Here is a 25,429-nt window from a genome sequence, read left to right on the forward strand (position 1 = left end):
CTGAGCTGAATAATAGACATAATTTCTAGCGAAAATTTGCAAAACTTTATTGTGATTTATTGTTATTTATATACCCTGTATGTTCCCAAAAAAAAATCTAAAAAACAACAAATCTGTGTTGCATTCATTTCTCTTTTTCTATCAAACTGTCTGAAGATATCTAGATCTAGAAAGCCAATAAAAGTAAACTTAAGTCAATGTACTATTAATATATGACGGTACGTTACAGGGAATATAAATAAATAGTCGGCCCGATACGGCTATAAAGTTCTTACCTTATACGAAATCCATTTTATGTTTAACCATGTAAGCTAGCAGGAAATTGATTTCAAACCTAATAAAACACAGTTTTACATATAATATACAAACATATATATCCATATATATTTTTCTGACTTAAAAAATAGAAATTACAAAAAAAAAACTGTAAATTGAGTTTAATGAGTATATATATATGATATTTTGCTTAAATCAATAAAAAAAAATAACAAAAACAAAGAACAGAGTTTTTATTTAATTTTAGTGGAAATCGGCTTTTGCTCTTAAATGATTCTGAGTTTACATTTAATCAATTTTAAAAAACCTCCATATTTGCCATGAATATGTAGAGAAATTAAATCATTCTTTGCACTTTAGTTTGCTAATTTGCAATTCTCTTATGTTTTCAATTTAAAAGAGAAAATCAAAGCCCAACTTCAAACATTATTTCAAATCGTAGGAATACATCTTTAACTGTTTAGTTTTTGCTTAACTTCAAATTTATTTCGAATTTTAGCTCAGTTCGTTTTGAGATTTTTCCGGGGGGTTGCTTATTTTTTTCCGCTTTTTTAGGTCTTTGTTGTTGGTCTTTTGCTGCTAGATTAGTTGAAACTCACCCGATAATGGGAGATCACAAGAAATCGAAAAAGTGCCCGGAAACAGCAGAAACTGTGCTTTGGAGAAGCCTGTCGCAGGATCGCAAGTTTGATGACGATATCGAGGTGGCGCAGTTAGATTTAATGGATGACTTGGACGAAGAATTCTTCAATACGTCCTATGAACTGGTGCAACGTCTTGTGCCGCTCAACGCCTTCGTGGCGGGCAAGATTAAACGCTACGTGGATATTCTGTCCAGGATGCACCGGCGTTTCACCAAAGCAGTGACAGTGGCCAATGCAATGCATACCAAAATACAAATGGCAGATACAAAGCTGAAACTGGCCATAAGAACGACTGCCATGTCAACGGATATGATGGCGAAGCTGCGAGAATCCGTGACAGAGGCCTGGTGTGCAGCGGATGCAGTCCACTTGCGGGAGACCCTAAGGCTGGATAATCAGATTTGCACGAAGCCAATCCATTTACATAAAGGTGAACATCCGTAAGTGTTAACGCGTCAACTCTGAAGATCGAGTTCCCTGCTTCCATAATTTTTTATTGCTTGCAGCAAGGAGCTGCGCATCCGTGGCATTGTCTTTCGGGAACGTGATCGCCTGGCTGTTGAGTTAAAGGACTATGAGAAGCGGCTGGAACAGAATCGTGTATACTCTGTGTCCTTGGAGGATATGAATGAATTACAGCGCGAGACGATTCAAAAACAACAGCAACGCGTTAACAAGATCGCAGAGGAAATGTATGCAATGGATCGCAAGAATCGTATCACTGTCGCATCCTTAGAGGACAAGATAGACTATCTGATGAAAGATTTGGAGAGCCTCCATGCGGTCAAGCATGAGCTGAGCAAGTCTGAGCAAAACTTGGCAAAGGGCTTGGCCATGAACGAGCAGATGAAGCGTCTAATCGACCGTCTCTCGCAGGAGAAGTACACCTTGGTGAAAAACCTTCAATCCCTGCAGGACGACAAGCGTCGCTGCAAAAAGTTGGCCAAAGATTTGGAAACTGAGAATCGAGAGCTAGTCAGCGAAAAGGTTGAGTTAGGCCGATTAAATCGAGCCAACGTCAACGAAATAAAAAAGAATGCCGATTTGCAAGCGATGCTCGAACGCCGACTCCGACAATTATCCAAGAGGAACAACGAGTACGCTGAGCAAAAACTGATCCAAGAGTAAGGCGCCAGCATACAGATACAATATTAGATATTGACTCGATTCCATTTCATCCAGCAATGAACTGATGGATCTTAACAAGAAATTGTTGATCACCACAGCGACACTGGACGAGGCGTTGCACCAGAAAGAGGAAGGGGAACGCGGTCGGGAGAGGATGCGTTGCGAGTTAGCTAACTTGAACGATGATTTGGCCGGCTTGCGTCACGATCTCTTCGTGCAACGCAGTCGTACGCACGATGTGCAATTGAATTTGAAGCGATGCCACAACTCGTTGGACAAGAAGGACCAACAGATCCAGAAGGTCAATCGGGAGAAACAAGAGCTGCAAGCGGAAATCACTGCGCTGCTAAAGTCAATTGAATCCCTGGAAAGTAAGTAAAGGACACACATACAGACACACACCTATGTATACACACTAATATTTATTGTGTCCTCAGCGCTGGTGGCCAAGAGAACAGAGAAACTGACATATGTATCTGAGCAGATGGAGCAGAAGCATCGAAGCTATCACAATGCATTAATGCAAATGGAAAACCTGCAAAGTGAGAAGAAGGTGCTGGAGAAGAGCTTCGAGATGTGCGCCAGGGATCGGCAGAGTTTGCAGAATCTGAACGTTAAGCTGGGCTTTCAGAACAACCAATTGTGCAATCAGTTGGCCACCAATGAGAAGGAGATCAACGGACTCAAGAATCACATCGATCAGATGGACAGCACTGTGAAGCACAAACAGAACGAGATTCATGGCCTGGATCGGCAACTGCAGCGAATGCGCACCGAACTCAACGAGCTGAAGATCAGGAATGATCAGCTGCAGCACACCACCGAGGCGGATGAGAAGCGCTTCAAGCAGATCACCATTTGCCTGGACGAGGTGCGAAAGGAGAAGACACTAGTCGGCCATCAAATGGTCCGACGCAACTCCGAGCTGCGTATGCAGCGCGAGAAGCTCGCCATGATGAAACTGGCCCTTGAGCATGGCAACATACAGTACAATCAGCGCATCGAAGACATCCGTCTCCTCAAGACGGAGATCCGAAATCTGCGCATGTCCAATGATTGCATGCAGCGAGCCGTTAGCGGCACGGCCAATTTGCGCCACGAAGTAGTGCGGCTCGAGCGTCAGCTCATCCGTGAACGATTGCACGTGACAGCGTTCACGGAGGAGATGAAGCATCCGTATCGCATTCATCGCTGGCGTGTTCTTATCGGCAAGGATCCATCCAAATATCAGCTTATCCGTAAAATGCAGGGGCTGCTCAAGCGCAACATTCGCCTCGCCGTGTTGCGTGGCAATCTGGCGCAGCAGTTGGAGGATTTGCAACGATTGTACGATACACTCAAGAAGCAGCTGCAGCGCATGCCCAATCCCCAGGTCGTGGAACGCCTCTGGTTCCAGCAACGTATCAATCAGCGCCAGAGTCGCAAAGTGCGCGCCATGAAAGCAGAACTGGCAATCAATGAGATCGATCTAAAGTCACGAGAGATCATCATCGACCAGTATCAGCAGGTCCTCAGGAAGGAGCATCAGCTGCAGCAACCATCTCACAAGGATGCCAGCCGACCACTCGGAAGCGTAATATCAGCGCCCAAGCAACAAGTCGAACAGTTCGCCAAATCAATCTTCGAGATAAGCACAATAGATTCAAAAAGTTCGAGTTTAATGACTATCTAAAGCAATGAGCTGATGACCTTGAAGCCAGCTCCCAATGTTCGTGGTAGCTGCGCCGGAGCCGAGTAGCAATGTGCCTGCATCTGCTCCAGCATCTGACGCTCCTCGAGCAGCTTCTGCTTGCGCCTCTTCTCCTCCAGCAGCTGTGTCTTCGTCTGCGCCAGATTGCCGCGCAACTCCTCCAGCTGCCTCGCATTCGACTTCTCGCCAAACTCGTGCGCACTCAGCTCGGCCAGGAGCACCTTCAGTTTGCGATCCTTGGCGGATAGGCTGGCCTGCAAGCAAACCAATTACAAACTATATTATTTATTACAAACCGATTATATTTTAAATAAGAGTTGGGGATTAGAGGAATTATAAATGCTAATTATATGGCACTGTCAGGTCGTAATCCGTACAAGAATTTTCATTTAGATTTCAAGGATTAAAGTGGTGCAGGTAAAGTAACCTGCCACGCCTCACCTTCACCGTGTTGAGCTCCGCCTGCACCTTGTGGCTGGGTAGCTTTAGCATAAACTCCTTGAGTGCCGCATAGAGTTGTTGGGCCTCAGTCAGGGCACGCTCCTGTTCCAAAGCAGCCACGTTCTGGCCGAGCAGCTGTTTGCGCAGGATGTGTATGCGTTCGAGCAGATCCATTTTCTCGGGATCCTTGCCGCGCAGCAGACGCCAGCGATGCACATTCATCGGCGTCATCATTTCGTCCTGCAGTGCACGCGCCTTGATCCGCTCCTGGTTGAGCAGTCGCTGCATTTGCAGCAGTTCCTGCCGCAAGTCGGCGGCACTCTCACGATCGGCGCGCAGAACATTCCGTTCGGTGCGCAAATTCTTGATCTCGACGCCCATCAGACGCATATCGTCCTGGCACTGGGTGCACTGGCGCTCCGTCTGATCGTGAACGGTCTGCAGATTCTCCAGCGTGTGCTGGAGTCGAGCATATTCGTCATTGCGCTTGGTCAGCGCCGCACTGATCGAGTTCTTCTCGTTCATCAGGTTGTCGACATCCTTGCGCAGACGACCCAATCGCTGCTCGTCCTCCTGCAGCGACTTGGCATGCCGATCGTTCTCCTTCCGCTTGTCCAGCAGCTCCGCCTTGGTGTGCTGCTGCCCCAACTGGGCGTGGCGCACATCGTTGCGCAGCAGACGACGCTCTTTCTCCATGCGATCGAGTTGCAGCTGCAGCTTGCTCAGCTCCCCATCGCGATACGTAATCTTGCTCTTGAGCGCCTCGATCTGCGCCTGCAGATTGCCAACCACATCTCGCAGCTTTTGGCGTTCCTCGTCCAAGGTTTGCAACGAACGCTGCAGACCTTGTCGCTCATTGGTTAGTGTCTCATGCTGATGCAGAAACTTGGAGCACTTCGCTTCCAGATCGCTTATGGTTCGCTTCAGCTCAATCACATAGTTCTCCTTGAGGTGAATCTCATCTGTGGATTAAAATGTGATTTAATGTAAACTGGAGTTGGGAGTAATGATTGGTTGACTTACTTTGCAGCAAATCGACTTTGTCAATCCACTGCTGAATCTCGTCGAGCTTTTTCGTCTTCTCCTTCTTCTGCTTCTTCAGATCCTCCTGCAGTTTCTTCATTTTGAGATCCATGCTGCTGACTGTGTCCTTCAGAGCGCGCACCTCATGCTGCGACTCCTGGAACAGGGCGCTGCTCTGCTCGGCGCTCTGATGTTCTCCCTTCACTTCCCGCTTGAGCACATCCCGTTCCTTGGTCAGATTCTCGTTGTTCTTCTCGAAATGATGCACCACTCGCCGCATGGACTCCAGCTCCTTATCCTGTGTGCTCATCTGCGTTCTGCAAAGCATTTTAATTAGAATTTGTGTTTGCTGAACCCACTTGGAACCCACTTGAGTCGCATGTTCTCTTGCTCCACCTCCTGCTTGGACATCTCCAGGCCGCCATATCTGCGTGCGATAGTTTCCTGAGATTTGGCCAGTTTGGCGTTATCCTGACGCTGCTTGATGAGCTCATCCTCGCGCATCTTGAGCAGCGTTATTTTCTGATTTAGTGCACGCCTGTTTTTATCCCGCTCCTGCACGGTGTACTCCAGATCCACTGTAATCTTGGCCAGCTTATTGCAGGTGCTGTTGTGCAGCGTATTCAAATGCTCCATATTCGTCTTCAGTGAGAGTATCTGCAGATTCTGACGCACTTTCACCTTGGTCAGGTGCTCGTTGACCGCCTTGATGTGCGCTATTTGCTCCAGATACTTTGTCTCCTCGCTCTTCATCGCGCTCAGCTCTTTGGTTAGCGCGTCGCACTTCCGTTTCAAATTACAGGCATCGCTGGAAGTTTCCTGAACGAAAAGAAAAACAAAACTTGTTTTAAAATTAAGAACATAAAAAAAACTTGTTTTCCAATTAGAAAAAATATATTTAAATAAAAAAATCAATAGGAAAATAATTTCAAATTTCAATTACATTGAATTAAATCATAATTTATACTACACACATCGAGCAGCTTGAGCAGCTCCTTGTTTTTGCCCTCCAGTGCCTGGATGGTGGTCTCCACCTCGGCGGAGTAGGTGCGTTGCATCTGGAGGCGTTTGTTCAATTCTTTGATTTCGCCTTGGAGTCTTTCGCACTCCTTGCTGTCCTCCCGCTTGTTGCTCATGGCGCGACCTTTTTCATTTAGAAATGCCACCATTTCCTCGGCTGCATCCAATTTTTGGCGCAGACTCAGCACCTCGTCCTGAGCCGACTGCTCGCGTATTTGAGCAGCATCCTTCTGCTTCCAGGCGCCCTCTAATAAAACCAAAAAACAAATGTGTAAATTCCAAGTATTCTATGAGGATTGCACTTCACCTCACCTATAACACCACGCAGCTGCTCGATTGTCGCCATGTCCAGTTTGCTGAGATGTGCGGCATTTTCGAGTCGTGCCTCCAGTTCGGTGATCTGTTCGCGCAGCTCCTGCGAGCGACTCTCCTCCATGCGCAGATCATTCTTGTAGCGAGTGCCACAGATGAGCAGACGCTGCACATTGTCCGCATTGTTCGGCGTATCCTTTTGACGCAGCGCCTTTGTTGCCTATAAATTGCATTAATTAAGGATTGAGATGCCAGCGTATCGAGTCAAGAGCAGACGTATCTCACTTCGGGCATCTTCTCGCTGAGTTCCCTAAAGAAGTCATCATCGAAGTCTTCGGGCACCAGCGGCTCATCCTCAGATCCAGAAGCTTTCGACATTTTCAATGATTTGGTTGACAATGGGTGCTTTCACTTTCACCTTTCTCCAATTCTTCTTATCGACTAAACCCAAAATCGTTTGAATTTGGCATCCTGGCAACAAGTTGCCATACCGGCGCAAGGCTCCATAACAACGCATCCACTCAACAAGTTAAATGTTTATAAATTGAGCGAAGTATTGTTTATTTGCAGGCTACATGCCTAATTTCTATAACCATAGATACGTTAAATACCAAGTCAAATTTTATGAGCTTCGGATTAAAACTTAACAACTCTTAAGATAAGAATATATATTATTAAATATAAAAAATATCAATTTTAACGTATTACGAAATAATATTTTTAATAATTTTGGTATATATAAATAGGGAAATTTGAATAACATCCGATTGTATATTACTTCCAATTAATATTAATAAATGCTAACAAAATGGAAATGCTCTACTTAATAATATAAGAACATCAACTGGTTGGCTATGAAGACATCACAAAAGCTTTAGTCCTGCGCATAAACGTAGGCCAAGGACTATGGCCACTCATCCTCAAAGGGTGCATCATGGACAGTGTGAAAAGTGAGCCCGTTGCCTTCCGGTCGATGCCATGAGGGTAGGAGCACGGTGCGCCAAAAGGATCTTTAAGGGAAGTGCGCTAGTCTTATATCAAAGTCAGAAGTCTGTTTTAAAACAAATTACCTGCCACGCACGAGACCCAGAAACAGTTTCCAGTTCTTTTTGCTACCAAAATTGTAGGGATTGATGTATATGCGGTTGACCTGCAGGAAACGTTTAGTTTCTGCCTCATTAATATGCGACTCGACGCTTGTCTCGCCGCGTGTAATTAACTTGGCATGCCAGGTGCAAAGGCTGCCCAAGGCAATCACCACAGCCACATTAGTAACGGCCATAAACCACAAGATACGCCGCCGTGCGGGCGAAGACTCATCCGTGTGCACAGCAGGAGTGGGCAGATTGTGGACAGCTGCTGGCAACAAGATGTCATCATATTCATGTGGATGCGTCTGTCAGCCAAACAAATATGAATATAAATAAGTTTGTAATAAAACATGTCACACAATTATCTTACAACAGGAATTATATGTCCACTTAGATTGTATTGAACTGGATGACCTTCGAGCGGTTCCAACTCAGTCCAAGGTTCACTATGATCCAGCCAAAGATATTTGTGGCCGATCTCGACGCCAGCCACAATGAGTAGCAAACAGCCCATCGTTGTGTACAGCATATAAAGGAAGAAGTAGCGATGATTGGCGTAGCCAACACAGTTATTAAGCCAGGCTAAATATGAATTTGTGTTATTAACTAAAATAGGGGATATGAAATCATATATGTACTCACGACAATGATGATCCATCTTCAAGATGCAGCGATTGCAGACGGAACAGTGATGAGTTCGCGGCGGCTTTGGCGTAATGCACTTGGAGCACATACTGACCGCCTCCACCTGCGAGACTCCCTCAGGTGGATGGCCAGGTGGTGTTATTACAGCCATCACATAGTGGAAGATGATGTTCAACAGCACCCAATTGCCAAAGATGAGCAATAAAATCGTTGCCAATTGGCTTTTAGCCCACCAAAAGGGCAGACCAATCCAATAGGCAATGCTGACAACGACAGTGGTCAAAACAGCAACACCCACTACGAAAAACTGAAAGTAAAGTAAATATTAAACTCGATGTCTACGAGGAGATATCTTCTCCACTTTTGCTGTTTTCACAGTGTCTCCTCAGATGCCGATCACTTACTGGGCCCAAGCAGTGTGTATAATTGTCGACTATCCAGAAGATCGGTGTCATGCACACATCGATGGCATAGCTGGAATTCATGTGCGAATTGATCGTCAGCGAGTGCCAGCAGTGCTTCATATAAGACCAGCGTAGGCGAAAAGTTGAGCTGCCGGCAAATGAAACATAAGCAATAAACATAAAAAAAGAAACAACAAAATATATACAACAAAACTTAATGTGGATCTTTAAACTTACAAAATATTCTGGTTGGCGCCAAGGCGCCATTTAATACGCGCCATTGAAAAACACTTTAAGCTTAAATAGTCGAGATTTTAATATATTTTAAATAAACAATCGTATTTGCATCTTATTGCTTATGTTTACAGTCAGCTGTTCGCTGCAAAAAACCTGTGCGCTAAAGCGCAACAAACTTATCGTTTAACCACCACAGAAACAAAAACGTATTTATCGATATATTAGCTCAGTTGCAACAGCATTTTTAATTCAAATTTGGTTTCTTAATTGAGCGAAAATCTGAGCGTAAGATCGTTTTGGATGAGAAACAATAAAAATCCGGCAACCGTTGACAAAATTATATTGGTCACTGAGTTGTTCAGTTCAAACAGACCCATCGGCACTAACTTGTATTTAATCAGGGACACATCCAACCAAAATGCATCCACAACTTGCTTAAAACGTATATCGGCGTGCTCCTGATTGATTTGCTGCAGCATATTACCCGTCTCCTTGGCCTGCAGCAAAGTCAGAGTTATTTTTGTAAGAAAACCAATATATACATATGTATATATATATATATATATATATACTCATTGTATTTACCTGCTCGATAGCTTTCTGGCTGATACGCGCCAGCAAATACATTTCCGTAAACGGAACCACAATAAAAACCAAATGGACCAAGCTTTGAATCACATTATACGGTTGCTCGAGCAGAAGATGATCCGCAACAGCCTGATACAATGTGTAGCAACCCAGCGTTGTGCTGATCAAATTGATGGCCATCGAGACGACAAGCGAGAAGGCGGTGAGCTCCAAGTATGCAATCGAGTAACCCGTTGACATCGTATATTTATTTTTCAACTCGTCTACGCGATCGGCCAAGTCACAGAAACGCTGCATGCGATAGAAGCGCTTCTGCAGGATCATCTCCGATGGTGTCTGCAATCTATTGACTTCGGCGACAATGCTGCGCAATTTGTTGTTAATCTCGGCGATTACAAGCTCGGCCATTACCATGCTGCCAAAGAAACAGTTATTAATCTGATTGGCCAGATAAATGGGAATCATTATTTTAAGAGTGATCATCCAATTTTGCTGCGAATGGTACAGCGTTAGAGTCAATTGCAACAGCAATGGGCAACCGAACCATTTGAGGCAGGCCAACACCAGTGGTCGTCCCGCCGATCTCATCGATATATTTAAAAAGTTGATGGTGCTAAATAAAGGTATACTATTTTGAAAACTCAATATTTCGGGCATTATGGTCCACTGAGTGACGTAGTTGAACAGGCCCACACAGGCATTCATATAGCAATAAATCTGAATGGGATTGCGTAGATCGATTTTCCCGTTATCGTAATCTTCCCATATGCGATTTCCATAGAATATGCCAAAGAACGTGGCAACAGCCAAACAATAAATGCCCAGCAACTTGTTAAACACAAACTGGTTCTGCTTCCAGCAAAAGCGACCTGGATACAATCCGTAGGCGATGTTCTGCACTATGGAAACTGCTATCCAACACAGCAGAACTTTACTGGCCAGTATCCAGGAATCAGTCCGTCGAGGCTTGTTCCAGCTGAGCTTTATGCGGCGTCCTGCCGCTTTCACGTATTGCATGGCACTGGCAAGGATAAACTTTGATTTAATTGCTTATTAATTCGAGCGCGTCGTCCTTATCGGTCACAGGACACGCAACCTGTTAGCTGCCACAAAATGGGCCACATACTAATTAAGAGTGCTCTTTGCTCTCTATGCGAGAGTGTTCGACTAGCAGATACCCAGCTCTAATTTGTATATTAAAAATAACATTTTAAATATATGTAAAGTATTTTAAATTGGGTTATATTTGGTTATCTGTCAAAATACGACATCTCTTCTCCGCTTGAGGATTCCTCGGCCTGTTCATATGCAACCTCCTCATCCCAACTAGCAAGCTGATTAGCAGGCGACAAGAGTTTATCGGGCGAGCTAATGTCATTCGGCGCTCGATTCTCGATGTCATGATTGATATTGCGGTCTGGATCGACGCCTTGGACAACATATTTGCAGGGACATTGCGAAGGGAGCTGAACCGGCCACAATTTGTTCAGTTCATCCAGTATGTTCATCTTCCTGCACAGTGCTTCGCCTCTAATGTTCATCGTCCTCGAGCTGACGCAACAGACACCGATTTGTTTCTGTGAAACGAAATTGGAATTATGCTCCAAATGCATTTTAGCCAGATTTACTCACCATTTGTTCTAAGCACTCTCTGTTTTTATCCCAATGCATGAATCAATTATTAATTTTCTTTGAAAAAATAGTGATTCAGTTCAATTGAAAACTTTTAGGCAGAAGATTCTAGAATGTAGCACAAATTAAATTGATATGTCTAAGATTCCTTCCTGTGTCTTCTTATAAATCCATTCATATAGATAGTAGAATGAATAATTAAGAATTAAAGATATTATTGAAGAATTGTGCTTAATAAATGTATTTACTTTATTTGTCTGCTCGTCTGTTTACATCTTTTATTTAACATCTGATTTTCTTTGTAATAGAGATGGCAACATGTCAATTTGAGTTCAAAACAAGTAAGAGTGCTGAGCCCTAGCCTAGCCCTGAGCCTATTTGAAATAAATTCTAGTTTTCTTGGAAAATTTCCCTTTACCACTTTTAACACATTTTAAATGGGTTCAGTGTATAAAAATTCATGAAAATATATCGAAAGCACAAGTATAGTTTTGAAATGATTTCAATAATAATACAAAATAGAGATGGGGTGACTGTCCCCAAAATCATTTGACGCCGCAATGTCAGTTTCGAGTTTGTGAATAAAAAACAAACAATGCCATCGTAATTGAAGACGATATTTTTTTTGGGATCTTAGAAAATGAGGGGACTGGAATAATTATGTGTTTTAATCGATAATTGTTGAGAATTTTGATTTGTGCATATGCAGTGTCTCACAGTTCAAAAGGCGCAGTGCCTAGCAAAAAATTTAAAGTGCTATAAGGTTTAAACAAAGAAACAAACGCAAAATGTTTAAATGCCAATTTGTTTTATGTTATATCATTTTAGCTATTTGGCGATAAGAATATCCAATCTGGAAGTGTTCCAGGATGAGATTTCGTTGCTCAATGGTAGTCCGTTTGTCCATAGTCCTTGTTGGCTGGTGGCACCCGAGATGCAGGATATAACTAAACTGACTACGAAGGATTGGTCTATTTATACCGAAAATAATCAACATGACAACAATGCATAAATAAAATTGTAAATGATTCAGCAATTAACAAATTGATTTATTGTAAAATGCATTGGCGATATTATATTTGATGCTGGCTTTGTATAAGAAAGTACATCAACTGTTTCTAGAGGGGTTTGTAGTCCAATTTGGTTTCGAGTTTCTTGTTGTCCGCCGTTTTGCGTACCGCCTTCATGAAGTCCTCCTGGATGACGTATTCACGCTCCTCGCGCAGTGCAAAAAGACCCGCCTCGGTGCAAATATTGCGAAGATCGGCGCCATTGAACAAGTCCGAGAGTTTGACGACCGCCTCGTAATCAATTTCGCCACGCTTCGCCAGAGGAGCCGCATGAATCTTGAGTATTTCGAGGCGAGCGATCTCATTGGGCAGTGGTATTTCCAATTTGCGATCCAAGCGACCCGGACGCAACAGGGCCGGATCTAGAGTGTCCGGACGATTGGTCGCCATGATAATCTTGACCTGGCCAAGAGCATCGAAGCCGTCCATCTGGTTAAGCAGCTCCATGAGGGTGCGCTGAATCTCACGATCCGAGGAGGTGCCCTCCGAAAAGCGACGCCCGCCAATTGCATCGATCTCATCCATGAAAATGATGCACGGCTGATGGTCGCGTGCATAGTTGAACATCTCCCGGATGAGACGAGCACTCTCCCCAATATACTTGTCAACGATAGCTGAGGAGACGACCTTCAGGAAGTTCGCATCCATCTGTGAGGCAATGGCGCGTGCCAGCAGCGTCTTCCCAGTGCCCGGCGGCCCGTAAAGCAGACAGCCCTTGGGTGGACTGATGCCCACCCGTACGAACAGATCGGGATTCAACAGTGGCAGTTCAATCACCTCGCGCAACTCGCGAATCTGATCACCCAAGCCACCGATGGCTGAGTAGTCAATATTGCCAGGATCCTCATGTGACATATTGTACACCTGGGGATCCACCTCACGTGGCAAATAACGCATTATGGTCAGCGTCGTAATGTCTAAGGCCACTCGAGTGCCAGCCTTTAGTTTCTCCTTGTTCAACTGGCGGCGACAGCCGACGATGTATCGCGGCCCATGGGTCGACTTGACAATGAAGTTGTCCGGCGTTAGCTGCTTGATCACCTCGCCAAGCATTTGGCCAACACTCTGCAGTGCCTTCAGATCATCCTCCGATTTCTCGAAGGCAGATTGTTGATCCTTGAGCTTGTTTCGCAGCGCCTTCAGGCGCGACTCGAGTTCGCGGTGCTCCAAGAGTTTGGTGCGGTACGAGGCTAATGCATTTTTGCGCTCATTGTCCATCGATGGAGGTGCATTATTCGATGTCATTCTCAGTACAGAAATCAATTTTGTGATTACAATTGAAATATTCAACGTTGATGCGTTAAAATGCGCTATAACTGCAAATCACCTTTAACGAATTTGACGTTCAAAACAAATATGGCAAGTGACAGGGTTGCTAAGTAGTTAAATAAAGTAAAGTCTTCTGCTAACAACGATTTAAGAGTGGAAATAATACTAGTGTTTTCAGTATTTTAAGCTACCGCACTTTTATCAGTTTACTACATTTTAAACAGATATTCAACGCATTTCATCATATTATTATTTACGTTCGAAATTCACTTGTTTTATTGCATTTTTAAGTTCAATTTAGTCAGCGCACTGTTCATGTTACTATCCAGTTTTATTCAGAAATTAGGGTTTCACACAAAGTAAATTTAAATAATAATCAATAGATTCCGTTATAAATATATTTAATATACAAGAAACTTCTATCGATAGTTGTACTAAATTAATATAGCCTAATGAACAACCGATAGTTAGTAGCAGCGCTTGTTAGTGTTTAAATAATTGTAATTGAGTCGTTGAGACTTATTTCGAGTAAATACTGCAACAATAACTGACATCAAACGTCAATAAAATTGCTTATGTAAATAAGACAAGAAAAGTTTGCGTTGTAATCAAATGTTGTTCGCTGCTAATAACAGCAGAGTAAATGTTAATGTTATTGCCCATTTTATGACACGCTGTTAAATAACATTCCACCTGGTTGATTGGCCGAATTTCTTTTAGTCCACACAAAACGTCGCGTCGCAGATGAATATTAAAATTCGTAAAAGCGAATAAAATTTGCTGCAGCGAAAAATGTTTAATAATAATGTGTAGTGAAACGATTGCTATAACAATCATAATGTATACAGATGCTCGGATAATTGCGAGACTCCGCAGTGCAATTGGCTGCTGGGCGAGCGAATGTGTAGACATAAAATAAAACCAACACAGAAAAAAAACAGAAAAATTACAACAAACAAGCGAAAAGCAGAAACAGAAGCAGAGGCAACGTCAGCTTCGACGTTTGTTGCGGTCGGACGGATAAATTTCTGCTTTGCTTTGCTCGACTCGTTGTTGCAATTAGTTTCTCCGGGGTGCTCCGCTGGACAAAGTGCGAGAAGAAAGTGTGTATGTGTGTGTGTGTGCGTGTGTGTGTGTGTGTGTGTGTGCGAGAGTGTGCGGATTTATTTATGTTCAACTAAGCGAAATCAAACGAATTTAGTTTAAGAATGTTTGTGTGCAAATATTAAGTATAAGAAACGCAAAAGTGCAAAAATGTTTACGAAGAAATCGCATGCCGATGTCAAAAAGTCGACGGCCAAGCTGCAAGATTGCAAAAAGGATTCGGCCTCCCGCCTGCGACACCTGCGCACCATATTAGGTAATGTACATTGATTCAACGCCTCTTAACAAATTTATATAAAAAATAATAATACAATAAACTATGCAAACAAGAAAACGGGTTGTATATATATGATTGTTGTTATTGGTTGGTTTTTAGCTGGTCAGGTGGGCGTTTTAGCCATGAATGTTGCCATTCAAATGAACCAATTTTGTTGCTTATTACTTTTTTACATATCTAGTTAATGTTATTTCCTGTTGAAGCACCACAGAACAAACACACACACATATGCATTTGTATTTACATATTAATAAGCTGAAGCGGATGCATGCCTTCTATTTGTGGTACTTCTATTTCTGCTGCTGTTATTTCTATACTGTTAATCATAGTACTACAAATAACACACATATGTACTCAAAAGCATAGCTCAACAAATGGCGGCCACATTAATTTATGCAAAAAGTACTACACACACACATATATACAACATACAAGCAGACACACACACACATCCAAATGCAAATAGCAAATAGCGCGCAATGTGTGAAAAACGTCAAATGATAAACGCGGCACAAAAAAAAAATATTACGAAGCTAACCAACCAACTGGCGGCAACTGTTGACTGAGTGGCAACTTTGCTGCTACAATTTCAACACCAGCCAAATACATGCATGTGCACATACATTCATACAAGTGCACACACACACACTTGTATACATATTTATTATATTTATATAAATATATGAATGTACAGTGGCAGGGGACAGAGGGGCAGACGGGGTGCACTGTGTAACTTTCTTTTTGTGTCATTGAACGGAGCTATTTCGAAAACCACCCAACAGGTGCACGTTCAGTACTCCATTGTTGATTGTTGTTGTTATTCCTGTTGTTGTTATTGCTGTTGTTACTTGGCAAATTACACGCAGTTTGTGCTACACACACACACACACACACACACACACACAGATACACATACAATTGTACACAAACTTATGTAGCTAGTTCTTTTTTCATTTTTGCCCAATTGTTTGTAACATTATCAACATCAACTCAGCGTCGTGCGTTGTATTTTTTTGCGTTTGGTGGCCTTCTATGTGAAACCAGTTTTAAAGGTTTCTTGGCCTACTCTTTTCTCTCAACGTTTAGCTTTCTTCTGTTTTGCAGCGTTTCGCTGATGACAGCAATGCCGGCAGCTGGCTTACCCCCCCTAGTCCTCCTCTCCCTTCACATTCATAGTGCTCTCGCACTGATTCATCAAATGGTTGTTTTTCAACGCATTTTTTAAATCTCGTCAATCTGCGGTTTTTTGCCCATTCGTCATTTGCGGTTATTCTTGTGACCAAAGACTGCAGCGACAGAGAACACACAATTATGGAAATTATCGAGTCGATATCGTTGTCTGGGTACGGTGAACATCTCCATATTATTAAAACTGTAACTAAGAACTAAATGTTATCAGTATTTTTCAGATATCTATTGCAATTACTTATTAAATGTAGTAAATTTCAAGAATTGACCACGTATTGTTTTTTATAGACTATTAAAATGTATGTGTAAAATATATCATTGTATATTATGTTGTCATTACATTTTAAGCTTTAATCACACACGTGTTTGACATTATTGGGGGACCACTGTACTTCCATGTGCCTGACTGTTTGTTGGCCAATCGATGGGGGCGCTGCGTCACGTGTTGCCCCAAGTAGGAAGCAGGCTGCTCTTATCAGCTAATTGCAGAATGAGATTACTCGGATTGGGAGACGAGACGTGCATACAACAAATATTAAAAACTTAATGACAAAATAATAATAATAATAAATTCGTATCTCTTGCTCTTTGCAGATAATGTGGACTATGAGGAGTCAAAGTCGCTGTTCGAGACGAATTATAGTCATGTCTATTTTATACTCTATGACACCTTCATTCAGGCCGAGGCCAATCTCAAGCAGAAAGGTAATTAAATATACACAAGTACATAAGTAACACTTAAGTCATTTAAGTTATACACACACTTTTTATAGTTCCACTTATTTGTGTATTCTTTTGTTTAAACTTTTGTCTACCAATTAAGAAAGCGAATCGCCTTCAAAATTTATGATTGCTTCTATTTTTTGTGTATCGTCGTTTATCTCTAATGTCTTATGTTAATTATGTTTTGGTCCCCCTTATTATGTTATTCAGAGATAGCTAAACAGCTAAACAAAAAATTATTTCCTTCTATTTTTATGCCTTCTCTTTTGTATACCCTTACCGGCAGAACTTCCGTTTCACATTGGTAAGTTTGTGTGTTAACTCTCTGAACCTGAACTCATTGGGTAATCCATCAGCATCCACATATTCTCCCGACTTTGCTTTGATATCGAATTTCCCCCCCACCCACACACCCATCCACATTTTGCGATGCATTCGGTTTCTCATTTTCATTTTCCTTTGATTCATATACATATTTGGCATTTCCCTTTTTGAATGCTTGCCTGTTTCATTCTAGCGTTTCCTTATGAAATTTGGTTTTTCATTTGAATAACTTGAGCTATGCCGTCTTCACTTTTCCTTTACCAAGTTCAAATACTAACTTTTTGCTTAATTGCAATATGATCTAATCGAAAGAGTTTTCTGCGTTTCCTTGACGACAAAGTAAATCGGAACCCACAACAATTAACGCATCAGCTCATTATCAAATCTGTTTCCATTTCCATTTAGAAGCTTTATTTAAAGATAAAGTTGGTAAGCAAAATTTCAAAAGTCACGTTTCGACAGCATTTTGTTTGACTCGAGCTTAATTTAGCGATTTCTTGACGAAACTTCACAATTGGAACATGTAAATCTGCTCATCTAATAAGATTGCTCATCGACTCCTGCTCCACTCGCACTTTCTCTCTTGCACTCTCGCATTTACCTGCTTTAGTAGGACTCTTTAATTGCCTGCAAAAGGAGTAATGAATTTGTGTAAAAGAAATACGTTTTTTAATACAATTACAATTGCATGTCAATCGTAGTGCACAAGGCGCATCGCGAGGAACTGGATGGCTCGCTATGGCTGCTGGAGAAGATACTGTGCCTGCTGCCGGAGCTGTTGGCTCGTCGCTGGCAGTGTCACTCGCTCAGTCGCATTATGGCCAAGCTGCTGCACCTGGGCAACTCGCCCAAGCTGCGGCGCGAGGGTGTCAAGTGAGTTGTTGAATGATTTAACATTTTCGCCAGCTGAGATTCGACTAAATCCCGTTTCAATTGACAGATACTTTCTGCTGTGGTATCAGACACTCGGCGACAATGCGCCCAGCTATGTGCATGCCATGTACGCGGACTTGATACCCGGATTAATAGTGCCACAGAAGGGAGGCGTTGTGGGACCCGATACGGAATTCAGTGCAACCGATTTTCTATCGCATCCGAATATGAAGGCTGATGGTGGCATGGCATCCGTTTTCCACGACAATGCCTTCTCGCATCCGGTGCAAAGCTCCGAGGTGGTCGCCCTGCTGCCGCCCTCATCGAGCGAGAAATCGGCGCCGCCAGATCCACGCGACGGCCTCGAAGTGCTGCTCAATAGCATGGTGCAAACGGCGGCGTGTCTGCGATGGCGCGACAATCGCGCCCAGAAGGATCATCGAGCGTTTGCCTTTCTGCTGCAACGGTTCAAGGATGTGTTTCTGCCGGTGTTCTCGCCCAGCTTTGATGCGAGCACCTCGATCTATAATCCGCGCCTGGAAATGCCCGTCATGCGCTCCATCCACAAGAAGGAGGAGGTGATGGCCTCCTGTGTGGTCGTCCTCATCAATTGGGTCTCACGCTTCACGCACGAACGGCTGCTCAGCAATCGGCTGGACTGCGCCCTGCACATCGAGGGTGTCGATCATGCCCGGCTCCTTGGCTACCAGCAGGGACTCATTGTGCGCGATGTGTTCTATGTGAGCCGGGAGAACATCAATTTTGTGCACGAGGTCTATCGTCAGGCGTTCCTCCTCAACTTCACATCGAAAACACAAATCGAGGCCATACGCACGGCCATCGCTGTCTATCGGGATTGGATGACGGGCAGCACACCGCCACCGTTTCTCCTCGAGCCCAACGATGAGCAATACTCACCGTTGACCACCACCAATGCCACATCGAATGCGGGCGGAACACCGCGTAGCCAACGGCTGAGGACACCCTCCTATGTGGGTGCCATGCATCAAGGCGGCACCAAGGAGCAGCAGCAGATGGTGCGTGCCGGCATGCAGAATGTGCTGCAAGTCTTTGTGACGAATGCGGCGAATGTGTTTCTCGTGAACACCGCCAATCTCAACATTTGTTTCAATACACGCTCACGGGACTATCGCTCGACGCCATTGGAGGAGCAGACGGAGATATGCAAGAAGGTGTTGAATGTCTATCGCACCATGGTGATGAACACACGCATGGAGACGCGCACCTGGGAACAAATGTTGCTTGTCCTTCTGCAAGTGACGTCCATTGTCCTGCATCAGAATCCGCCCGCGAGTGGCGCAAAGAGCGCCAATCTCGGCTACATACTCGGCTCGGCGATCATTCAGACGCTGATCGTCACCTGGATACGGGCGCATACAAATGTGCCCGTCAACGTGGTGCTGTGGGAGAAGTTTCTCGTCGTGCTCCAATCCTTGACGCATCGTGAGGAGCTCATCGTCGAGTGGAACAAGACCATTCAGACACTGACACGCGTCTTCTCGCGCTACACGTACGGCATCAATCTGCTCGATCTGCCGCTGGATCGTGTGGCCGAGACTCGTGGCAAGCGGCGGCGCATCGGCAGCGTCTGGCAGGGATCGGCCACCGGTGCAAACAACTCCAATGCCAACGCCACCAACACTGCTGGCAACAATGTGCATCGCGAACGCGAAAGCATTGCCGAATCGAACAGCAGTCGCTCCGATGAGAACTCCCATTCCGGGGGCAGCAATAGCCAGGCGCCGCTGCTGCAGGCCAACTCACATCGCAGCCATCACCAGCACTCGCAATCCCACGGTGGTGTCATTGGACACGGCACGCGTCCCGTGCCACTCACGCCGATGCTGAGCCGCAGCTACAGCGAGGGCAGCCTCGCCTCGGCGGCACGCAATTCCCGGATGCGTCGGCGACGCGCTACGGCACCCAAACCAGATGCCACAGTCATGACGACGCCCATCAGTATGTCGGGCAGTGCAGCACAGGATTTGAGACGCGCAATCTCTCTGGATTCGTTGGCGGCGCCCGTACGCAAGACTCGGCGACGACGTGGCTCACAGCTGGCCGTCGATGATGTGGATGGCTATGCGGATGCGGTTGGGGATCAGGTGGATCCGGACAATGAGAGCGCCGGTGGCGGTTCACGCAGTCCATCGCCGACGGCTAGCAGCGGCATCGAGGGCGGCTCCATCAAGGATGCCCAGCTGCACATCGATGTCCTCGCTGCGGACACGGGCAGCCTCGAGGATGGCAGCTCAGGCAGCTTTGTTGCCGGCGGCAACTATGGCAACTCGGAGCGTCGCTCGATAATGCTGGGCGGCACTGCTACTGGTTGGCTGCCCGACTCCACATCGATCATGTGGAAACGGATGCTGGGCGCCTTGGGCGATGTGAATCGCATACCCAAATCGGAGTTGCATGCGCAGGTGTTCAAGCATCTGCTGGAGATGACCCACAATCTGATCAAGATCAAACAGAATCAGGGCATCTCGACGGATAACCAAAGCACACCGCCACCACCAGCACTGGTGCCACCGATTGGCGTTGTGGCACCCTGGTGCTATGGTGCCCTCACCCTGGATCGTTCCTTCAAGAAGGGCAAATTGTGGGCGCTGCAGCTGCTCAGCGCTTTGGCGCTGCAGGGTGCCATTAATATGCAGCAGCTGCCGTTGTTCTATCATGCACTGCATCAGCTGCTCACTGGCGAGGATCGGGATCTGATCTATGCGATTATGAAGCATCTGGAGGGGCCACGTCTGCTCAGCCTGTTGCTGCCGGGACACACGTTGCTGCTGTTGGATCTGGTGCATGCCAGCGCCATTCTGCTCACCTCGCTCGAGGTCACGCGAAGCACTCCGCGCGCCGAGGTGGCCGCTTTATTGGGTTCACTGCTCTCGTATCCGGCCATGCTGCTGCCACGTCCGGTGCTACAGCCGACGCCGCAGAAATTCGAGCTGATGGAATGCCCCGATCTGCAGGATCACATACTCAACATTATGCTGCGTTGTGCCCGACGTGAGCCCTCCGCCAAGGCGCGCTGCATTGCCCTCTGCCAGCTGGGGCAGTGGCTGCTCCTGCGCCTCTCGCAGCCCAGCAGTCCCGACAAGGCGGCGACGGCGGCGGGTCAGCGTGCCCCGTTCCATCAGTCGGTGCCACATCCCAAGGATGTGCCACTGGCCAAGGACACAGCCAACAGCTATCATCCGCGAATACGCGAAGTGCTCCAGGTGCTGCTCCAAGCGTTGCAATTCAAGCATCACACCATCGCCGTCATCGCTGTCGATGCGCTCAAATTGTGCGCGGAACGCGGACGCCAATTGGCGGCCATTGAACGTCTGCCGCAACTGATAATCACCGCTCTATGCAAGGCGCTCGAGATCCATAACGTGGCCAAACTGAAGGATGCTGATAAAGTGGTGCTAACATCCCTGATGCTCTGCCTCGGTGAGTTCTGCATGGCCATTCCGGCAGCCATAATGCTGGCGCCCTACAACGATCAGGGCGACACTCTGGTGCTGCAGGTGCTGGGCGTCCTGTTGCAGGTGGCATCGGGTGCACCGCGTCACGAACGCGTCAAACTCACCGCAGACGATGATTTCGATATGCACATTGCCAGCGATGATCTGCAGGGCGATGGGCGTTTGCCCGAGGCAAGCTATCAGACATTGGAAACGATTCAGGGATGCATCTCGGCGGTTCGGTTGTGTGCCCGGGCGGTGGCCATGCATCTGGTCACCCATCTGGGACACTTTCCCATGGGCATTGGCGCGTCGCGTCTTAGCTCCATGGTGGAGGAGCAGGATGACATCTACAGTGGCAGCATCGCTGGCAGTCAGCTGCAACGTCGCGATTCCATGGAGCTACCCTCGGTGGTCAGTGCCCAGAACATGCAGCTTTTTATGCTCAACACGGGCCTGGTGGCCAGTTTCATAGAGCTGCCCACGCTGAAGTTGCCGGGCGGCGGCATCACAGCTGGCCTGGTCACCGCCGAGAAACAGGTGCGTGTCCTGATGCGCGACCTCAATGGGAAGGCATGCTGGGATGCCTCCATACTCTATTCGGAGCCGCGCAAATGTGAACCGCTAGCCAGCTCCGAACGCTATGATGCATCGGCGAGGACGGCGAGAAGTGTGTCTCATGGCGGCATGGACTCGATGATGAAGGGGCAGGAGGTGCAGTTGCACACACGACACACGTTGCGTCATCGACCGCTGGGCGTGCTGCCGCTGGCCAAGGATGTGGCACCCGATTTGGACCAGCTGGACGATATGCTCTCGTACATTGGTCACACGAGTCCCGAGTGTGTGCCGCCATGCATTGCGGAGCTGAATGCACCGTGTGCCAGTCCGTTGAGCAGCGCCCAGGAGGCACAGGCCATATCCGTTATACTCAGCCAGCGTCTCCTTGAGCAGGAGTATGTGGCACACACGGCACAGCACGCTCTGCGACATGCCGGCTCCAGTTCATCCCTACAGCCCGATCAGCGTTCGCTGCACAGCGCCTCCGTATCGTTTGATTCGTTTACGGGCGCTGGCGCTGGCAGCTTGCAGGGACGCGTCGAGACGCCCTTCCAATACTGTCGCCTGCTGTTCGCCCATCTCGGTCTGGCCGGCTGGGAGCGACGCTCGCGCACTCATCTGCTGCAGCGCAGCGAGAAATTGTTGCGCGAGTTGCGCAACGTCGATGTGCAAAAGTGCCGCGAGACGCACAAAATGGCCGTCATCTATGTGGCCGCCGGGCAGGAGGATAAGTCGAGCATTCTGCGGAATACGAACGGCAGCAGCATGTACGAAATGTTTGTCTCAGCACTCGGCTGGGAAATTGAGCTGGAGACGCACAATGGTTTTCTGGGCGGTTTGCCGCGTCAGGGCTGTGGTGCGACGGCACCGTATTATGCCACACCCTTCCTTGAGGTTGTCTACCATGTGGCGACACGCATGCCCTCCGACTCATCGGAGGCGATGCTGCTGAAGACACGGCATCTGGGCAACGATGAGGTGCACATCGTGTGGAGCGAACATCATCGCGACTACAGACGCGACATTCTGCCGACGGAGTTCTGCGATGTGCTCATCGTTGTCTATCCGCTGCGCAATGGCCTGTTCCGTGTGACGGTCAACAGGAAGCCGGAGGTGCCCTGGTTTGGGCCACTTGCCAACGAGAGTGTCGTCAGTGGTGCCTGCCTGGCCACCCTTATACGCGCCACGGCCATCAATGCGGGCCGCACCAAGCGCGCCGCCCTGCCGCTCTACCAGCAATTGTAAGTCCACTTTTAATTGCACGAAAGAAACCCAGAAAGTCACTCACAATTACTCAAATTGAAACGGAAAAAGAGAAAACAACATTTAAATACGCTTTCTTATGTCCGTAACCTTAACACAGATTTGCCTAAATAGAAATTTAAGTTTTATTTATTTGTTTTGAAGTGTCCAAGTCATTGCTTACTCATGCTTTACTTTTGTTGTAGCTATGAGGAGCGCAATCGGTCGCTGGACAGCGTCTCGACGCGCTACAAGGAGAGTACCACATTCGAAGACTTTGCCAGTCGCATTTACAACCCGATGCCGTTGTCCACTTTGAGCACATTGCGGGAATCAAATGCGAGCAGCGCTGGTGCTCCACTTGCTGCCGCACTAATCGATCACAATCGTGCCTCCGTCAAAGGTAATTTGAGTGCACACTGAAAGAAACAGTTCGAACAGTTTTATCTAATCGAAATTATTTGATTGCTTGCAGGCTGGGTGCAGGCATCCATTGATGCGACGCCAGTGCTTGGCATTGCGCCATCCGCTTCGGCTGGGTCAACGTCGGCCATGGAGGCCAATTCGAACAGCAGCATAACCTCGGCATCGCCACGCGGTCCCCGCAAGCTGGGTGCACCCTTCAAGAGTGTGACCAAGAAGCATTCGCTGCAACAAATTGTGATCGGCGGCAGTTCGGGTGGCAGTGCTGGTGGCGACACACCGCCCGAGAGTCCGACGTTGCCGCTGCGGCGCATCAAATAGAACAATTGCTCTACTACTGGCTGGCCATGGTTACTACTACTACAACTACTTACTATTCCTACCCCTAACTCAACTCATTCCCCGCTGCAAGAGACCAGAGCCAGAGAGGTGCGGCTATTCAAATAGCCAAGCAACTTTGCGGAGTTTTATTGAAAATGAATAGTATTGCAAAACACGTTTCCTGTTATGTTTATTATTATCATCACTATTATTATTATTATTTTCTTCTAATTTGTATTGTAATTTATTTCACAATCGATGCTTATTTAGTCTAACTACTCACTGTATTTAACTATTTATTTGCCACAATTCCAACAACCAATTGAAGAAAACGCATTGGAATTACGAAAGTTACGTATTTATATATATATATTAATCATATTGTTCGATTCAAATTCAAATGCGATTCCATGTTACTTACGTCCACTAATTAATCAAATTGTAATTATTTATTTTTGTTAGCTTTTACCCATAAGAGTGCATAATTCTAGTATTAAGCTTCACAATGTATAATTAACTTGAGTTTTATATATATATAGATTCTCAACTCGCTTGTCTGTTGTAATTTTGTGTAACATTCGCCTAACACACGCCCTCTATTCTTTTTTTTCTAGCACTTTAATATTTTATTATTCAACTTAATTTAATTGAATTTTGAAGATACTTTGAGATACAAATTCATAGAATTCGTTGATAAGTGTTGTGCACAATGCAAACAAAATCAAAATTTATTTATACAATTTACAATTCTGAAATCCAAATAACAATATATGTTAAATCTGCCCAATAAGCATAAACATTTACTAGTAGTATTACGTAATCGAGCTCTATGTATAGACAATCTAGCTGTAAGTATTCAAAAACTAAGAATCGTGGGCAATCCTTGTGTCCTGTCGATCCAATTATCTACGAATATTGTTCAAGCAATCGTGTTTTAATTATATGTAATTATATATTTGCAACAATAACAACAGCAACAGAAGCAAACAAATTGTTAAATGATTTAATAAGAAATGTGAGCCTTCATTTTGTATTGTTTAGCAAATAATTTCAACAAATTGATCAAATTTATATATACGCTATATATATATTTATATATATACGTTAATTTTATATTTATTTATATTATGGGGCAAGTAAAAAAAGAAGTTAATTGCAATGCGTTTTTGTTGCACAAATGTTTTATGAACTTTTAGTCTAATTAACACCAATAATATTTAGCAATTACCTATGTGTGTAAGACTTTTTTGTATACAAAACCAATAAATTCGTACAAAATTAAGCAACAAATTGCGAGCGACAAATGTTTTTGTAACTAACACCAAGTACGTGCATATTATATATATATACAAACAACTATATTCTACTATATACGATACTAATTTATTTAAGAAACAAACGAGTATTTTTCATAAAACAATAAATGCAATTCAATTCAAATTGAGTG

General features: G+C 45.4%; 7 protein-coding genes across 8 annotated transcripts; 2 read left to right on the plus strand and 5 right to left on the minus strand.

Moving 5' to 3' along the window:
* The first annotated feature begins 784 nt into the window (after positions 1-784).
* On the plus strand, positions 785-4,108 carry LOC6563665 (cilia- and flagella-associated protein 58). Its single transcript, XM_001989715.2, has 4 exons — positions 785-1,360; positions 1,427-2,044; positions 2,103-2,419; positions 2,486-4,108. The coding sequence occupies exons 1-4, from the start codon at positions 882-884 to the stop codon at positions 3,718-3,720; spliced, it is 2,649 nt and encodes an 882-aa protein (XP_001989751.1). The 5' UTR covers positions 785-881; the 3' UTR covers positions 3,721-4,108.
* LOC6563664 (cilia- and flagella-associated protein 58) lies at positions 3,717-7,049 on the minus strand. The gene is made up of 7 exons (XM_001989714.3): positions 6,820-7,049; positions 6,535-6,754; positions 6,177-6,469; positions 5,573-6,021; positions 5,203-5,519; positions 4,180-5,141; positions 3,717-3,992 (listed from the first exon to the last, which is right to left on the minus strand). The coding sequence occupies exons 1-7, from the start codon at positions 6,910-6,912 to the stop codon at positions 3,717-3,719; spliced, it is 2,610 nt and encodes an 869-aa protein (XP_001989750.1). The 5' UTR covers positions 6,913-7,049.
* A 179-nt stretch (positions 7,050-7,228) lies between these two features.
* Positions 7,229-9,052, minus strand: LOC6564143 (palmitoyltransferase ZDHHC16). Its single transcript, XM_001989713.3, has 6 exons — positions 8,912-9,052; positions 8,675-8,822; positions 8,268-8,577; positions 7,996-8,207; positions 7,605-7,930; positions 7,229-7,544 (listed from the first exon to the last, which is right to left on the minus strand). The coding sequence occupies exons 1-6, from the start codon at positions 8,953-8,955 to the stop codon at positions 7,439-7,441; spliced, it is 1,146 nt and encodes a 381-aa protein (XP_001989749.1). The 5' UTR covers positions 8,956-9,052; the 3' UTR covers positions 7,229-7,438.
* Positions 9,053-9,174: 122 nt separating this feature from the next.
* Positions 9,175-10,516, minus strand: LOC6564142 (putative gustatory receptor 97a). Its single transcript, XM_001989712.1, has 2 exons — positions 9,497-10,516; positions 9,175-9,408 (listed from the first exon to the last, which is right to left on the minus strand). The coding sequence occupies exons 1-2, from the start codon at positions 10,514-10,516 to the stop codon at positions 9,175-9,177; spliced, it is 1,254 nt and encodes a 417-aa protein (XP_001989748.1).
* Positions 10,517-10,720: 204 nt separating this feature from the next.
* Positions 10,721-11,521, minus strand: LOC116805460. The gene is made up of 3 exons (XM_032737455.1): positions 11,380-11,521; positions 11,132-11,292; positions 10,721-11,076 (listed from the first exon to the last, which is right to left on the minus strand). The coding sequence occupies exons 2-3, from the start codon at positions 11,168-11,170 to the stop codon at positions 10,750-10,752; spliced, it is 366 nt and encodes a 121-aa protein (XP_032593346.1). The 5' UTR covers positions 11,171-11,292; positions 11,380-11,521; the 3' UTR covers positions 10,721-10,749.
* Positions 11,522-12,159: 638 nt separating this feature from the next.
* On the minus strand, positions 12,160-13,551 carry LOC6564141 (26S proteasome regulatory subunit 10B). The gene has a single exon (XM_001989711.2). It carries the CDS (start codon positions 13,444-13,446, stop codon positions 12,250-12,252), a length of 1,197 nt encoding a protein of 398 aa, XP_001989747.1. The 5' UTR covers positions 13,447-13,551; the 3' UTR covers positions 12,160-12,249.
* Positions 13,552-14,250: 699 nt separating this feature from the next.
* On the plus strand, positions 14,251-24,964 carry LOC6564140 (probable Rho GTPase-activating protein CG5521). Of its 2 annotated transcripts, XM_032736860.2 has the most exons (7): positions 14,251-14,830; positions 16,634-16,744; positions 17,049-17,066; positions 17,788-17,959; positions 18,027-23,237; positions 23,445-23,641; positions 23,714-24,964. In XM_032736860.2, the coding sequence occupies exons 1-7, from the start codon at positions 14,725-14,727 to the stop codon at positions 23,980-23,982; spliced, it is 6,084 nt and encodes a 2,027-aa protein (XP_032592751.1). In that variant the 5' UTR covers positions 14,251-14,724; the 3' UTR covers positions 23,983-24,964. The 2 variants fall into 2 exon arrangements, with proteins under 2 accessions (XP_032592751.1, XP_001989746.1); XM_001989710.3 differs by lacking the exon at positions 17,049-17,066.
* The last annotated feature ends 465 nt before the right edge of the window (positions 24,965-25,429 follow it).

Source organism: Drosophila grimshawi, unplaced genomic scaffold, assembly GCF_018153295.1.
Source record: "Drosophila grimshawi isolate 15287-2541.00 unplaced genomic scaffold, ASM1815329v1 contig_311, whole genome shotgun sequence".
Lineage (NCBI taxonomy): Eukaryota > Metazoa > Arthropoda > Insecta > Diptera > Drosophilidae > Drosophila > Drosophila grimshawi.

What these genes read in the sequence shown, in the direction of transcription:
- LOC6563665 (XM_001989715.2), top strand. Translation starts at nt 882, where the DNA reads ATGGGAGATCACAAGAAATCGAAAAAGTGCCCGGAAACAGCAGAAACT. An exon ending in TTACATAAAGGTGAACATCC is followed by an intron (nt 1,361 to 1,426) that starts GTAAGTGTTAAC and finishes TATTGCTTGCAG; the next exon opens with CAAGGAGCTGCGCATCCGTG. An exon ending in GAGCAAAAACTGATCCAAGA is followed by an intron (nt 2,045 to 2,102) that starts GTAAGGCGCCAG and finishes CATTTCATCCAG; the next exon opens with CAATGAACTGATGGATCTTA.
- LOC6563664 (XM_001989714.3), bottom strand. Translation starts at nt 6,912, where the DNA reads ATGTCGAAAGCTTCTGGATCTGAGGATGAGCCGCTGGTGCCCGAAGAC. An exon ending in TCAGCGAGAAGATGCCCGAA is followed by an intron (nt 6,755 to 6,819) that starts GTGAGATACGTC and finishes TGCAATTTATAG; the next exon opens with GCAACAAAGGCGCTGCGTCA. An exon ending in AGCTGCTCAAGCTGCTCGAT is followed by an intron (nt 6,022 to 6,176) that starts GTGTGTAGTATA and finishes CTTTTCGTTCAG; the next exon opens with GAAACTTCCAGCGATGCCTG.
- LOC6564143 (XM_001989713.3), bottom strand. Translation starts at nt 8,955, where the DNA reads ATGGCGCGTATTAAATGGCGCCTTGGCGCCAACCAGAATATTTT. An exon ending in GGCGCCAACCAGAATATTTT is followed by an intron (nt 8,823 to 8,911) that starts GTAAGTTTAAAG and finishes ATTTGCCGGCAG; the next exon opens with CTCAACTTTTCGCCTACGCT. An exon ending in CTGGGTCTCGTGCGTGGCAG is followed by an intron (nt 7,545 to 7,604) that starts GTAATTTGTTTT and finishes CTTCCCTTAAAG; the next exon opens with ATCCTTTTGGCGCACCGTGC.
- LOC6564142 (XM_001989712.1), bottom strand. Translation starts at nt 10,516, where the DNA reads ATGCAATACGTGAAAGCGGCAGGACGCCGCATAAAGCTCAGCTGGAAC. An exon ending in GCCAGAAAGCTATCGAGCAG is followed by an intron (nt 9,409 to 9,496) that starts GTAAATACAATG and finishes ACTTTGCTGCAG; the next exon opens with GCCAAGGAGACGGGTAATAT.
- LOC116805460 (XM_032737455.1), bottom strand. Translation starts at nt 11,170, where the DNA reads ATGCATTGGGATAAAAACAGAGAGTGCTTAGAACAAATG. An exon ending in GAGAGTGCTTAGAACAAATG is followed by an intron (nt 11,077 to 11,131) that starts GTGAGTAAATCT and finishes TTCGTTTCACAG; the next exon opens with AAACAAATCGGTGTCTGTTG.
- LOC6564141 (XM_001989711.2), bottom strand. Translation starts at nt 13,446, where the DNA reads ATGACATCGAATAATGCACCTCCATCGATGGACAATGAGCGCAAAAAT.
- LOC6564140 (XM_032736860.2), top strand. Translation starts at nt 14,725, where the DNA reads ATGTTTACGAAGAAATCGCATGCCGATGTCAAAAAGTCGACGGCCAAG. An exon ending in CTGCCGCTCTACCAGCAATT is followed by an intron (nt 23,238 to 23,444) that starts GTAAGTCCACTT and finishes CTTTTGTTGTAG; the next exon opens with CTATGAGGAGCGCAATCGGT. An exon ending in CAATCGTGCCTCCGTCAAAG is followed by an intron (nt 23,642 to 23,713) that starts GTAATTTGAGTG and finishes GATTGCTTGCAG; the next exon opens with GCTGGGTGCAGGCATCCATT.